Source organism: Microtus oregoni, unplaced genomic scaffold (assembly GCF_018167655.1).
Source record: "Microtus oregoni isolate MIOR12 unplaced genomic scaffold, Mior012 000004F_ref0000308, whole genome shotgun sequence".
NCBI classification, from domain to species: Eukaryota; Metazoa; Chordata; class Mammalia; order Rodentia; family Cricetidae; genus Microtus; species Microtus oregoni.
Window position 1 is genome coordinate 3,020,177 of NW_024543063.1, and position 15,135 is coordinate 3,035,311.

The 15,135-nt window shown below is 52.3% G+C and overlaps 1 protein-coding gene across 1 annotated transcript in view; it reads right to left on the minus strand.

Annotated features, from left to right (window-relative positions):
• LOC121447113 (anoctamin-7) overlaps positions 1-15,135 on the minus strand; it is a 30,380-nt gene that overhangs the window by 5,114 nt on the left and 10,131 nt on the right. The window contains exons 6-19 of the mRNA XM_041650168.1: positions 14,481-14,617; positions 12,536-12,593; positions 11,225-11,335; positions 10,154-10,319; positions 8,632-8,722; positions 7,780-7,876; positions 6,773-6,916; positions 6,565-6,702; positions 5,934-6,032; positions 5,754-5,856; positions 3,728-3,839; positions 3,382-3,436; positions 1,885-1,982; positions 690-823 (exon numbers count right to left, since the gene is read on the minus strand). Coding sequence (XP_041506102.1) covers positions 690-823; positions 1,885-1,982; positions 3,382-3,436; positions 3,728-3,839; positions 5,754-5,856; positions 5,934-6,032; positions 6,565-6,702; positions 6,773-6,916; positions 7,780-7,876; positions 8,632-8,722; positions 10,154-10,319; positions 11,225-11,335; positions 12,536-12,593; positions 14,481-14,617 — 1,543 coding nt within the window. The remainder of the gene's footprint in view (positions 1-689; positions 824-1,884; positions 1,983-3,381; positions 3,437-3,727; positions 3,840-5,753; positions 5,857-5,933; positions 6,033-6,564; positions 6,703-6,772; positions 6,917-7,779; positions 7,877-8,631; positions 8,723-10,153; positions 10,320-11,224; positions 11,336-12,535; positions 12,594-14,480; positions 14,618-15,135) is intronic.

Below are 15,135 nucleotides of genomic sequence, written 5' to 3' on the forward strand. Positions count from 1 at the left end.
GTACACCTGAAGTCAAGGACTCCTAATGGCAGGAAGAAGAGCAAAACCTGCCTCTGGCTTTAGGATTGTCCTCCCTTTTTTCTCCAAGGGCAGCATGGGTCTTCTATAAAATTGCTAGGGAGGTCTTCAGATGCCATTGTGGAGGGTGTGTGGATACATAATATCAACCTGCTCTCCCTAACCCACCCTGATTTTCTCCACAGAAAGAGCCTGCAACTGTTACTGCTTATGCTTTGGTTGCCAGGCGACTCAGTCACGTGTTCTGCTGAGCCGCTGTGCTCACTAAGTTATGACTGGGCCAGATCTCCCTTGTATTAGGCAAAACCCCGCCCTCAAAACCATCACACCCCTCAAGCTGTGGGTATGGGCCACTACTTGACTGTTAACACCTGAGGGAACAGCTGGAGGAAATTAGTCCTCTAGGCTGGCATGGCCCCGGGTGTACCTATCTTCCCTCCTGGAGAATCTTGGCTCTACCCCAGGACCTGCTTTTCCTAATACACAGCGTCAACTCCCAGGCATCCCCCAAACTTCCCCTCCCCCACCCCCAACCCCGCCCCAGCTCTGCTGCCCAAGCAGCTCTTCTCCAGGTATCTAGAGGCCCTGGGCCCTTGTGTGCCCTCACCTCCCAATGACACATTGCATTTCAGGGTAGGCCAGGGGCAGCAAAGCAGTATTGTGGGTCTTACCCATTTCCAGGTACTCGTGGAACAGCCCCTCACAAGGCAGCAGCTGGTAGTCAGCCTCCCAAGGTGCTGGGTGGGTCCCCATGCCAGCCTTCCTTCTCCTGGAGTACCACTTCTGCCAGCAGCCCCTCAGCTTTCTGCAGGTAGGAAGCAGAAGATGGCCTGGCTGTTCCTGTGCAGCTGATGGCTGAACTAGTAAGAGAGGACACACACCCTGGATGGGCCATTGTTCTCAGGCGAGACTGGGCAGGACAGCGGTCTGGTATGAAGTTCTTGCGAATCAGACTCCTCCAAGGCCCCTGGCCCCGAGATGTAATTTGCCCTCCTGGCTGCCTGCTGTTTCCTCAAGAAAGGAACCCCCCAGCTCCCTGGAACCTTTGGAGGGTGGAGCCATGGCAGGGCTAGGAAGGAGTTACTGAGGGTAACAGCTGAGTCCCAGGGAAGCAGAGGCCATGGGGACTTAAGTATGTTGGCTTCATCATACTGGGGCCACATACTGGCAGCATTACATCTCGGAGGCAAGTATCAGTCCTGTGTGGATGTGGCTTTGTCAGAGATTGTGAGGTGTCATGCATGGAACACATAGGTTGCTTATCAGATTGTATGGGGGTGCTCCTGATACAATTGTATCCCTATACAGTTATCAGATTGTATGTATTGGCTTCCTCACAGGACCTGCACCTGCCAGACACTGAGCATGACCAGAGAAGTCAGGATGCTTCCAGGGACTGACTGCCTTGATTGCAGCATCAGGGCAAACCCTGCCTTTTGCAGGTGGTAGTGGGCATCTGGGTTGGTGTGGCCTCGGGCAGGAAACTGTCCCTGGGCAGACACTTTGAAGGACTCCAGTCTGTGAGGGAGGCCACAGTTCCACAGTGGGACAGGAATGGGGAACTGGTCCCTAACAAGGGAACCTGAAACAGGCATAAAGTCTAGGAGTCAGGCCTGAGGCTCTAGCTTCCCCTTGCTTATCCTTCTCCTGCTGGTTGCTGGTAATAGGAAGTGTGTGCTGGCCTGCGTGGCCTCCCGCTGAGCACTCCCCTGACAGAGCTCCCCAACACCCCAGTCAGAACAACGGATGGGAGAGACTGTCATGAAGCTCACACTATGACACGGAGGTCCTGGGATGACAGGTCCTGCCTCCCCCTTTAGTCTCCTAGCACCCGAGAAACTGCAGGACAAGGTGAAGGTGACTTACGGGACAAGGACCTCCTGCACATTGTTGATGACCTGCTTGCCCACCATGATGACCAGGAGCTCCTGTGCCAACTCAATGAGGCACCCTCCAGCCGCACACTGCAACAGCACAACCTCAGGTGAGCTGGGGGCAGGACCAGGCTCACACACTCATCCAGCTTCCTTTTTGCCTCAAAGGTGGCTTCTGTACCCCCACCTCCCATAGGACATGCCTGGAGCACCTTGAGAACTGCAGAGATCAGCCCTTCCCGCCCCACTTCAGTTACGTATGGGAGCAACCGCTGGGCAGCTGTAGTTAGTGCCCGATAGCTCCTCAGCCAACTGTAGCCACAGCTCCAGGGAAGACCCAAGATGTGGTCAGTAAACAATCAGACCCCAGGAGCTTCTAGGAATGCATGCTGTGCCAGGGAGCCTCAGTCACACTGAGGTGTCATCCTCTCCAGGTGGGAAACCCTTAAAAACCCAGTCAGTGCTGGGGGCAGCACCTGGGTCCAGCCATTCTTGAGCGGCAGAGTCTTGAATAATTTCAATGCAAGACCACGTGGTAGCCCTTTCCCCGCCGACACCAGTCTGAATTAGGCATCTCGCCAAGAGTTGGGAGGTACCTCACATTGCACAGCAGCCACAGTCATGCTCCCGAGGTAGGGGCCTGGTTGCTCTGCCTCTCCCCACACAATTCCCTACCCTTAATGCAAAGGTGGACAGCGCCCCTCAAGGAGCTGAGCCGCCTTGAAGTAAGAGAAGACAATGGCCCAGGCCCTGGGAAGATTTCTGTTCTCCCTCCTCTAAAAAGAGAAGGGTTTTTCAGATCCGGTGCTCAGTAAGGGTGGCGGAACCCCATGTCCCCATCTCCAGTTCCACAGTCACCAGTGGGCAGCTCCAGATGTACCCACCACCCTGCCGGTACCTCTGCTTAATCCTGCTCAGCCCTCAGCTAACAAGGCCGGAAGTGTAGAGACAATTTTGGGGGGAGTCTGAGCAATATAGGGTTCATTTCTTACTCCTTTTTTGGTATTTATGCTTTGGTGTCTTGTGGCTCTGTCACCTCCAGAAGAACCCACCTGCGATCCTCTGCAAAGGCCACCGCACATCTGAGAAGCCAGGCTCTCCTGATTCCCAGGGTTCCCAGGTCCCAAAGACAAGCAGAGCATACTAGGGCTAGTGGAGGATGGCAGCCCTGGGAGAACCCCAGGTAGTGAGGCTGTGGGGTACTGGCCTCAGCAGTGCTGTGTCTCATGGGGGGCTTGTATGCCTTTAGGGTGTGTGTTAGGTTGAAGCAGAGAAGGCCTAAGACCCATGGGGTGAGCATTCTCTAGACCGTGGATCAAGACCTGGGGCTGATGTGCGAAAAGTCGTGGTCCTGGGAAGCTGTAAGTCTGGCCACTGGCTCGGACAGTGGTGGGAGGTGGGCAAAGGGACTGGCATCAAATGAAGGCCTCGGTGGGTACAAAGGGTGCCTAGCCCCCATTCCCTGGCTAGGTGTGTCCTCGGCACTCACCTCTTCGTTTCGGACTCCAAACAAGGTATGGTAGTTGCCTGGGTATCCCACAAACCTAGCAGGGTCCAAGTTGTGAGACTGTGAGGGACTAGATTCTGAGTGTCACCTCTCTCTCTCCCACCCTGAGGCCTGGCCTGGGAGAAGCACAGACTTGTCCCGAACCACCCCCCTCACCCATCATCCCCACCCCTGAGCACACCAGACAGAGTGGGGCAAAGCTGAGCCAGGGAGAGGTGACAAGTCGAGAGGGTGACCCCCTGCCTGCCCAGGGGAGAGGTGACAAGTCAGGAGGGTGACCTCCTGCCTGCCCAGGGGAGAGGTGACGAGTGGAGAGGGTGACCCCTACCTGCCCTTGAAGAAGGCGATGTACACCGGCGAGGCATAGAAGTTGACAAACTGGAAGATGAACACCTTGAGGGTGAAGGCGTCCTCGAACGCAGTCTGCGTCCGGTGCATCTCTGCAGATGGGGCTTGCACTCAGTTCCCCAGGTAGACTGGCCCCTTCCCGTGAGACCACACCACCATCCAGGGTGAGGAAGAAGCCATGTTGTCCAGATATGTTAAATTTATTAAAGGAAGGGTCAACATACAGCAGTCCTACATTTCTAACTTCCAAATTTTCCTAAGACATGTTGATTAAAGCGGTGGTAAATCTTGATTGTCTGCTTGCTTAAATTAGATGATTAAAGCAGGCCTGTTGGTCTTTTTGTGAGGTAGTTTCTCCAGAGAGTATTAGCTCATGAGGATTATGACCTTATCGGTGGATCAATATTATTAATCATATAGATTAATAATATACTGACAATATTTGGGAGTTGGAGCCTGCATGGAAAAAGGTGTCCTGGGATCTGTATGCCACCTGATCCTGTCCTGTATTCCCCTCCTTGCTTTGTGGGAATCACACCCTCTGTGCTGTGAGGGAGACTGTCACCTCTGAAACTATGATCAGGAATACGGAATTCCTCCCTTAATTCATTCTGTCTGGTATTTTGGTCACAGTGGCAAAAAAAAAGATAACTAATACAATTAGGAATACCTGAAATAGTTGATCAAAAAAACTCCAGAACACTAAAACCAAACATTTGAGCCTTCATTAAAATAGCGTGTACAGGACCAGTGAGATGGCTCAGTGAACGAAGGTGCTTGCCGCCAAGCCCGATGACCCGAGTTCCTTCCCCAGAGAGAACTAAACCTCACCAGTGTGCCATAGCACACACAAGCCATGACACATGAGCACATATACACATGCATTAAATAAATGTAATCATTTTTAAAGTGTGTATAGATAAGGTTGGGGTTGGGGGGAGTGTCCAAAGACAGAATAGTTTCTGGTCAAGGTTAAAGGCTGAATTTTTTTTTTGTTTGTTTTTTTTTTCGAGACAGGGTTTCTCTGTGGTTTTGGAGCCTGTCCTGGAACTAGCTCTTGTAGTCCAGGCTGGTCTCGAACTCACAGAGATCCGCCTGCCTCTGCCTCCCGAGTGCTGGGATTAAAGGCGTACGCCACCACCGCCCGGCCAAGGCTGAATTATAAGTGCAAAAAAATTGCCAAGACCACCAGGCAGTGGTGGCACACACCTTGAATTTCAGCACTCAGGAGGCAGAGGCAGGCGGATCTCTGTAAGTTCAAGACCAGCCTGGTCTACAGAGTAAGTTCCAGGACAGGCTCCAAAGCTACAGAGAAACCGTCTTGAAAAACAAAAATTTGCTAAGACCAGTGTGGAAATGTAAAAGGTCATTTGAAGGAAAAAGGGACCCAAAGTCCCACAATTGTGGGAACACCTACACCAGTTCCTATTCCCCTACTCATTCTCCTTGGGACACTGCTAAACCACTCTCCTGGCACCTACCTGGGAACATCCCATAATACTGTATTCCCTTTCCGACCATGATCACTGTGCCCTGAGTTTGCTTTGTCCCCTCCCCTCAGGGCCTTGGCCAGGGCTGGTTTAGTCAAGGTCTTGTGGGATGAGTAGTTAGGCCTCTTAGCGTTCTCTCTTAGAGAAAGTTGAAGACAGGAACAGAAGTAGAAGTGGAGGCAGGGGGAGAGGCATCTAGCTCCTAGGGACAGAGACAAGAGGATGTGCAGACACTTGGTAACCATTGGGAGTGGCTTGAGCTGGTCACAGCCCCACAGTCCGCCTGATAGAGGTCCTAGTCCTTGTTCTAGCGGCTCTTGTCTCAGTCTGAGAACTCCACAAGCTTGAGGGATCTGGGAGGACGGTAGAAGCAAGGCCCCTGGCTGAGTGCTCTTGACCTTCCTCTCCCTGCTCGTGTCATGTAAGGAGCTCCCTGGGAGACGGCTCAGACACCTCTTTGGGGATGTGGGTGCATGGTAGTTGGTCTGTGTTTTTATTGCCTTGGTCAGTACTCACCCCATCTTGTTAGGACCTGGGCCAGGACCACATAGACCTTGGAGAGGATGACGATGAAGACAAGGTTCACCACCGACCCTGTGAGGCTGGCGATTCGTGGAGCCTGATAGGGAACAGGTGATCAGGGAACAGGCAGAGGAGCACGGTCAGAAGCCCCCAGAACAGGCAGCGGAGACTCACCCAGGCGGAAAGGAAGGCATTTTCTGACTTGGACACGACGACAGCCAAGATGGCCCGGTACAGGATGATAGACACAAGGCACATAATCACCACGGCCACCTGCAGGGCCAGGAAAGTCCTGAGCCCCCTGCTGTAGACCCAGTACCCACACCCTCAGGCCTCTGGGTCCCCAGCAGCCCCACAGGTTCCTTTTCCAGGGGCTCCCATCTGCAGCCTGGCCATGAGCCCTGTCAGGTTAGGATACCAGGTAGTTTCTGTATGTTGTCCACCTCCTTACAGCCCTAAATTGGGTTCCATACCTGGAGAGGGCTGGGGTCCTTTAAAGCAGCCTTTGGCTAGAGGGTACCGAATTGATTAGTGTGCCCCATGCTCATTTTTGGAATCTGTTCCCTCGTTTAATGGGTGCCACACATGGTGAAGCCCTTCCAGGACCCCTCGTGGTACATACATATCCTTTGCGAGAGCGAGAGCGCATCCCTTGGCCCTGGGCTCCGGCCCTTCCCTGAGGCAGAGTCTTTCCAGAGGACAGTGAGAATCTTATGTCTGTAGGAGCTCTCAGGCCAGGGCAGAGTGGAACGACCCCTGTGGCTCAGGAAGCAGAGGGGAATGCTGGGTGGCAGGGTCCCCTCACCATCATCAGGAGGACCACAGAGCCAGCCAGCATGCGGTGAACACGGCGCTTTTCAGGAAAGTAGGGCTCATCTTCCCCAGTGATGGGGTTCAGGGCTGTCGTCGGAGCTCTTGCAGCGAACTGGGGCCGAGGCCTCTCCTGGAAGGGAACCGTGCTCGGTAGGGTGTGATCCTTCCTCGCCAGAAGCCACCCAGCCCAGCTCACTCACCTCAATGTCCTCGTAGTCCGAGCAGTCCCAGCGGTAGGCCAGCGTGGCATTTTTCCGCTTCCAGTACTCCAGAAACAGCACCGCCCACAGCGCCATGAACAGACTGAAGAAAACAGTGCCACCGTGGTCAAAGAGCCGCCCAGCCTGGAGGGGAGAGGGGCATCCGCGTCTTCCCAGGGACGGGTGGTCCTCTCACACACCCGTTCTCTAACGGACCATCTTCCCACACAGGCCCACCACGATGCCCCAGACCCACAGGGAAAAGTGTTCTGCTCAGGAGCCACAAGTACCTAGTTTTACCCGGTATCGGGAATTTTGGTTTGTTTATTTGTTTGTTTGTTTGTTTTTAAAAGTTTTATTTATTTATTATTTATGCAGTATTCTCACCACCCGGCAAAGGCATTTCTTATTTTTTTAAGTTTTATTTATTTATTATGTATACAATAATCTGCCTGCATGTATCCCTGCAGGCCAGAAGAGGGCACCAAATCTCACTGCAGGTGGTTGTGAGCCACCATGTGGTTGCAGGGAATTGAACTCAGAACCTCTGGAAGAGCAGGCAAAGCTCTTAACCACTGAGTCATCTCTCCAGCCCGATTTATTTATTTATTTTATTAAGAGTACCTTCAAACTCACCATGCCACTGAGGAAGACATTGAATTCCTGATCCTCTTGCCTCTATCTCGGGCATACTACAGCCTTTATGTGGAGGGGTTCAAACCCAGGCAAGAGCTCAACAGTTTGACCAGGGGGGGAATACATTTCACATACAAGGCAAACAGGAATCAGGGGGCTTGGGAGCTGTAGTGGGTTGGATCGTGACTCTCAGGAGATGTGTCCCTTGACGTCATCTCATCTGGAGTAGGAGGCTTTGTATCATAGAGGTAACTAAGGTTAGGGGCAGCAAAGTTAACAGAGCTTGCCGAGGGCTCTGACTTCACAGGTAGAGCCAGGATCTATGGGAGCTGTGAGCCCCCAACGCCTTCACCCCGTCTCTTGTTCCATACCTGGGCCAGAGAGCAGGCACTGGAGAGCAGCCAAAAAGAACAATCGGGGCAGAGCGGGCACATGTCAAAGCCATCGGAATTGTGGCACAGCTCCTGCCTGTGGGGTGTAGGTAGTTCCAGGAACCGAAGAGCTGCACCCCCTCCCAAGTCAGCCCCACTCCTCCCCTTCACGCCGTCTCTGCTCTTCCAGCCCTAGAACTTTGGGTTATTGTTTTATTTTTTGAGACAGGGTCTCACATATCCCAGGCTGGTCTTGAACTACGTAGCTGAGGATTCCTTGAGTTTCTGATGGCCCTGTCTCCGTGTCCTGAGTGCTGGGATTGCAGGTGTGCACTACCATGTCTGGCTTTGGAAGGGCTGGGACCAAAGCCATGGCCTCGTGCATGCCAGGCGGGCACTCTATCAATTGAGCTACATCTCCAACCCTACCATCCTTTCTTTAAAAAGCAGTTGTTTTTGAAAATTTGCAACAATAATAATGAAAGGTAACATTTGGATGTCCAGCTACATAATAAAATAAAACACAAAGCCAGTTATTATAGGAAAAGTCTTACACTATCCTAAGGACAAAAGACTAAGTGTCAGTACCAGCCTGGGGACACCCCTGGCAACCTGTCATCATCCTAGGGACACCCCGACAATCTGTTATCCTGGGGCACCTTTGTCCACTGGTGTCAGCCTGCGGTGTCTCTGTCCAGTCTGCCTGCTAGCCATGTCTTTGGGAGAGCAGGCTGTGCTTGGCGCATACCTCCACCCCAGCTCTACACAGGGCCTGGTGCTTGGGAATCCCATGGTCCCACAACCCAGTGAGGCCCAGGAAACCTTGGGAACCAAGGTAAGAGGGACACTTACGTTGGTACATCTGAGAACACCAGGAAACATCCCACTAGGAACACCACTGTGCCTACCACAGCTGCAGGCAGGAGCCAACCCGTGTAAAACCCTGCAGAGGAAATGCCAGGGGTACAGAGGTTAGAAATTGGGTGTGCCCAAGGGATGTATTTGCTTTATGGGACCCAGAACCTCCGGCAGGATACTGAGAGACCTTGGAGTCTTCCCTGGCCTTAGCTTGACTCTAAGCATCTGTCCTCAACTCTCTCACCCTGCTGACTTAGTAGCAGTGTCTCCCTGACTCCATCCCACTGGGTACTTTATCTCCCGATACCCATTTCCAACCAACTGCTCACTGGTGTCTTTCTGAGAGGCTCAGCATGCATTGCAGTCTGAGCCCCAGTGAAGATGTTGGTCATTCTAGACCTAACCTGCCCCACTACCATCTTAATGGACCACACCCCGGTCCCCTGATGAACTCCACATCCATCAAATTTACCTGATTCCTGTGGGGTCAGTCCAGACCCCAGTCAAGTGTCCTGGTCCCTATTACACTGTGAGGCCAGGAAGACACCTATAAAATGTCTTTGTCTGGAGCCTGGATGAAGAGTCCTTCCCCCACCCCCCAGAAGTCCTCCAGCATAGCCATACTGGAAAGGTAAATCTCAGGATGGGGAAGGAGGATCAGAGGCAGATCCCAGAGAGGGCAGCTAGGCCCAAAGGTGCCAGCCTGAATGAGACCAGCAGAGAATGGCTTGGAGTAGACTTCCCCATAGGGATGTCTTTTCTCTCAGGGTAGACATTCCTGAGGGAGCTTCCTAAAAGGGAAAAGGTGCTAGCTGGGGGTCGAGAGGACCCTACAAACTAAAGGGCTCCCAGTGTAGTGTCTAGTGTTGTTGTGGAATGTTTGTACACTGTGTGAAAATGTATTTCTGGGAGCTGGAGAGATGGCTCAGTGGTTAAGAGCACTGGCTGCTCTTACAGAGGACCAAGATTTGATTCCCAGCACCCACGTGGCAGCTCACACCTGTCTGTAACTCCTGTTCCAGGGGATCTGATATGATACCTTCATACGAATGCATGCAAAATAAAGTTAAATAAATTATTTTCATAAAAAGAAAATGTATTGCTGTGATTGGTGTAATGAAAAGCTGAATGGCCAATAGCTAGGCAGGAGGTATAGGCGGGACTTCTGCACAGAGAGAACTCTGGGAAGAAGAAGGCGGAGTCTCCAGCCAAATGCAGGGGAAGCAACATGGGTAGTACAGAGAGAGAAGGTAATAAGCCACACAACAGAACACAGATTAAAATAAATTGGTTAGCTTAAATTATAAGAGCTAGCGCAACAAGCATAAGCTAAGGCCAAGCTTTCATATTTAATAATAATTTAGTCTCCATGTCATTATTTGTGAACTAGCAGTCCAAAGAAAAATCCATCTACATGGTGTCTGTTTTATTATCAGGGGAATAAGGTCTGGCAGCAGAATTATCCCAGAGGGGAGGTTGTCATGACACAAAGACCTTGCAGAAAGACAAGACTCACCAAGCCAGGCGAAGTAGAGAGCCACCTTCTCCCCGAAGTACCTACGCACGTGGTCCAGAGGCTGGTACTTGCACCATTTGCTCCAGCGAGCCCAGTACTGGAGTAAGACTTGGCGCTGGGTGAGACCCAGGACCTGGGAGTTCTCTGGTGCTGCAGAGATCGGGCCCTGGAATAAGAGGCCATTGGGCTGGGCTTCTCCATGCTTGTTTCACCTCTGCCCTCTAGTCCTCCCACAGAACAGCTCGGGGAGTGGAAAGGAACTTCAGTGCTGACCCAGACCCACAATTCCACCCTCCAGGGTCAGCACATGGCACAGATCCCAGGGGATGGTGTAAGGAGAAAACACAATCACACTGGGGGAGGGGCCAAAAAGTGTCTGAAGAGAAATGTGCATTGCGTTCCCTTGACTCCGGGGATTGCTGAATGTCCAAGGCACTGAAAGAGCTGGTCAGGACAGTAACTGGGGTGCAGGTCGACCAATAGTGCTGCCAGGCCTGGCACCTATGCTGTGTGCCACCCAGGCTATGAGCCACTCCTCATGCACCCAGTTCAGTTGACGTGAAGAGTGATGCCTGTGCAAGACGTGTGTGTGGGGTGTGTGTGTGTGTGTGTGTGTGTGTGTGTGTGTGTGTGTATGTGTGTGTGTGAGGGGGGGGGTGGGGGGTGCCTGACATTTCTACACCCACTTTATCATCATAGCGATGATAGAATGGGTATCTGGGGAGCACCAGACAGCTATTACAGTGAATGTCTCCCTGCCTCTGCCCCAGATTGCCCAGCTTCGGGGTAGAGAGAAAGGTGCTGGAGACCTTCCTATCTTTCCTAGTGAGAGACACTGCCCGAGAAACCCAGACTTAGCACCCAAAGTGGGGACCTGGTATATTTGCCGGGGACCCCCAGCAAGGACAGGAGACCAAGCTGAACCTCGGCCTCCAACACTGGCTACTTCACATTACAAGGCTATGCATTTGGTATTCCCGACCCCAGGGTGACTGTCACGGGTGGCTTCGTGTGGGTAAGGTGGGGGAACTCGCAGTCCACCCTGGCTCAACCCCAAGCCCTGAGACTCACGTCATGTAGGGGGAAGGCAGCGCTGAAGGCACCTTCTGCCAGCAGTTGATCGATCCCAAAGAAGCATTTCTTCTCGTGGCCGTACTGAGTCTTGGCCAGGATCTCAAACAGCTGTGGGATGGGTGGAGGATAGTGCCTATCACTGGCCATGTGACGGCACAGTAGGGAGACCCATCTTGGTGCTGAAACCTTGGATGACCTCTTATGGCCCCCAGCGACAGATAATGATATTAATGGAGTGTCCCCAAGGCCTTGAGATCCAGGTCCTATGTCACAGTCACACCTGTGTGGCCACATGGTAGGGATAACAGTTAGTCATTCTCCCATCTTACAAACCCAGAAGGCTTTGGTCGCAAACTCCTTAGAGTTCAGCCTGGTTTCGAACCTGGGCCTGGTCATGCATGGCTGCATGGAGCCCTGTTCTAGTAGGATCAGCTCTGTTAGCATACCTGTCTGGGGTGGGAAACCTCTGCCTTGGTGGCCATAGCAGTAGTGGCCTTTGGTGGTCATAGCTGTTGGACCACACCTCCTAGCACAGTGGTCCTCAGCCCTCCTAATGCCCTGGCCCTTTAATACATACAGTCCCTCACATTGTGGTGACCCCAACCATAAAGATGTTTTCATTGCTACTTCATAACTAATTTTTTTTTTTTGATTTTTCGAGACAGGGTTTCTCTGTGGCTTTGGAGCCTGTCCTGGAACTAGCTCTGTAGACCAGGCTGGTCTCGAACTCACAGAGATCCACATCGCCCCGCTTTCATAACTAATTTTTATTGTTATGAATTACAATGTAAATAGCTGTGTTTTCTGATGGTCTTAGGTGAGTCCTGTGAAAGTGTCATTTGACCCCCAAAGGGGTCGAGACCCATAAGTTGAGAAACACTGTCCAGTGCCTCAGACCTGCCCCTATAGCCTGGTTTTGACAGATGAGCTTAGGACATACTGAGACCTCTTGTTTGTCTCTTCTGGTCAGCCAAGGGGATCACCTCACCTGAGTCTGGTGCCTTACCTGCCTGTCCCAGAGGTCCATAAGCATGTATTGTCCTGGGCCTCAGATTGGGGAGGGTACTGGACAGAGAGCTGGCCTTCACCTGATTGAGTGCAGTCTGGACGTGCCCCACCCCCACCGTCCTGCATGCAGGCCGTATCCTCCCTCTATGCAGCAAGATCAGGGGCGGTCTCTCAGGCTTCGGCCCTCTGGCTACAGGGAGCTTATGGTGGCCATGAGGATGTCAGGGTCCGTGGTTGGGCTATGTCAGGCCTTTCTGGGCCTAGTCAGATTGGGGGCTGCAGCAGGAACACCCCACTTACAATCTGGTGCCTCTTGGTACTGGTGAAGAAGGTGTCCTGGTTGCCACTTCCAAGGAACCTGCAGGGGTGAGTACAGTTTAGAGATTTGAGAGCATGGGAATTTTTGCCACCCATACGTTAGTAAAGCCACAGAAGCAGACATGGCAGAGAAGAGTATATACACACAGAGCCTGCTCAGAGGCCGAGGAGTATACACCAGGCCGGATAAACTCAGTTCTCGTTTCTGCCTTTTCTTTTCCTCAGACAGGAGGCCACGACAGATGCTACACAACACACACATAAGGCAGGGGAAAAGCAGACAGTTCGTATAGAGGACAAGGCCCTGAGGAGGAGGTTCGGCCCACCAGGAAGCCTCTAGCATGTCTGCTCTGAAGCTTGTAAACAAGAGCTAAATAAAGGCCCAGGAGGATGGTTAGGGGTCACAAGAGTCCTGGGTGCTTCATTAGTGGAGGCAGCCATGGCGGGGCTAGGGCTGCAGGCTCCGTGTGGTCACACAATTGCTCTGCTCAGTCATGAATGTGACGGGACTTCCATGCTGTCTCCCTCCCGAGTCAGGGAAGGTGTGATGGCGGTGTCTGCTTGCCTGGACATTGGAACAGAGCAAGGAATGCTGTGGTCTGAGTGTCTCACTAAAGCTCGTGGGCTGTGAAGGGTCAAAGTGGTGGAGATTTTTACAGTGGGGCCAAGCCAGGCATGGGGGTGGCGCACGCCTCTAATGCCATACCTGGGAGGCAGAAGCAGGAGGATCTCTATGAGTTCGAGACCAACCTGGTCTACATAGGCAGTTCCAGGAAAGTGGGGGCCAGTACAAAGGCATGAGGCCATGTGGATTCCACTCTTAGGAGGGACTAATTCTGGTCTCGTGAGAGACTCAGTTATTGAAGGAAGCCAGACAACCCTGACTGCCCTTCTTTCTCTGCTGTGCTGTGTCATATACAGACGTTTCAGCCGCCAGATGTGCAAGCTGAATGAGCATCTTCTTTTATTTTTTTATTTTATTTTTTTTGGATTTTTTTTTGTTTGTTTTTTTTTTTTTTTTTTTTTTTTCGAGACAGGGTTTCTCTGTGGTTTTGGAGCCTGTCCTGGAACTAGGTCTTGTAGATCAGGCTGGTCTCGAACTCACAGAGATCCGCCTGCCTCTGCCTCCCAAGTGCTGGGATTAAAGGCGTGCGCCACCGAGCATCTTCTTTTAAAGAGCAGTTTATTTTGTACAGCGGGAGGGAAGAGCGGGCTGGCAATAATCACTGCACATCATGTATATTCCCATAACGTGTATGCCATGTGTACACATGCCACAGTGCACGGGTGGAGGCCTCAGTACCGAGGGACCTTGTCGAGGCAAGCTGTCTCTAGTTCCTGCTGCACTGTGTCCTCCAGGCTAACCGGTCTGTGAGCTTCAGGGCACTTGTGTCTTAGCCTCCATCTCAGTATAGGAATTCTGGGATTGCAGATGTGCATCATCCATCACATCTGGCTCTTCGGGTGGGTTCCAGGGATGGAACCCAGGTTGTCAGGCTTGCACGACAAGTATTTTGACTTGTTAAGCCATTCCCTCTGCACCCAATTTTTCTCAACAGAGTACCCATCTTTGGGTATTTTGTTATAGCCTCAGAAATGGATTGTGACTTGGGTCTCATGAGTCCTATTCCTAGAATCTGGGGCATGTTTGTTCCTCAGCACAGCCACCCTGTCCTGACTGATGCAGGTGACTTACCAACACAGGCTTGTTCACCTGGGATTCAGCTGGTGTTCTCTGAAAATCCCAGGTGGGGAGAGCATTTGAGAAAATGCACGGTGTTCAGTTCATTCATTCACGGTCCAGTTCATTCATACATCGTCCATCCTGTTGGTTCACACTCTCACTCACACATCCTTCCCAGTCCTCATAGGAGCTGGTCCCCCAGGAGGCTGTGCTGCCGGGCTCACCAGGGCTACAATGCCATACCATCGCAGCTTGCTTGCTTTGAACTGGCAGGAATAGTACTCAGGAGGTGTGTCCGGCACCTGCTCCAGCAGGATGTTGGGGATGCCCAACCACTCCAGGAGCGTGGCCGACCAGTTGGAAGCCTGGTTGGGAAACTCCTGGGGGAAAGAAAAAAAACTGTTCAGAGAGAAATCTTCACAGCTGGGCAGGAGACTGGCCATATCCACAAATGGGACTCCAGTCCAAGGGCGCAGCAGTGAGAAATGACATCTCTTACTCTTGATCCTGTTGCAGACCCTTCCCCTTTGGGGGCCTCGGGCTCTGAGAGTTGCTTGACTTGTTAAATTGAGGACCAGAACTGCTCAAGTCACCAGGGAATGAAAGAGAGTGAACAGTGTGTCTCCATCTATCCTGGAGCCATGCTGGAGAAACCCACTGTAAGCGGTCCAGGCTCATCATTCTGGGGGCCCAGAGAGGCTGCTATCCTTCATCCTGGTCCTGTGGGTTCTGGGCCTGTAGAGAACTCAGCCAACTCAGCCGCCTTACAGCCTCGGCTACCCTCCCCAGTGCCAGCTTTTTAAATTCCTGAGCCTGCCGTGCAGGGTGTTATCTGCTGTTCACCCAGGGGGTGTTTTGGTGTTCCAGGTGACAGCGGATCGAAGGGAAACTCGAGGTT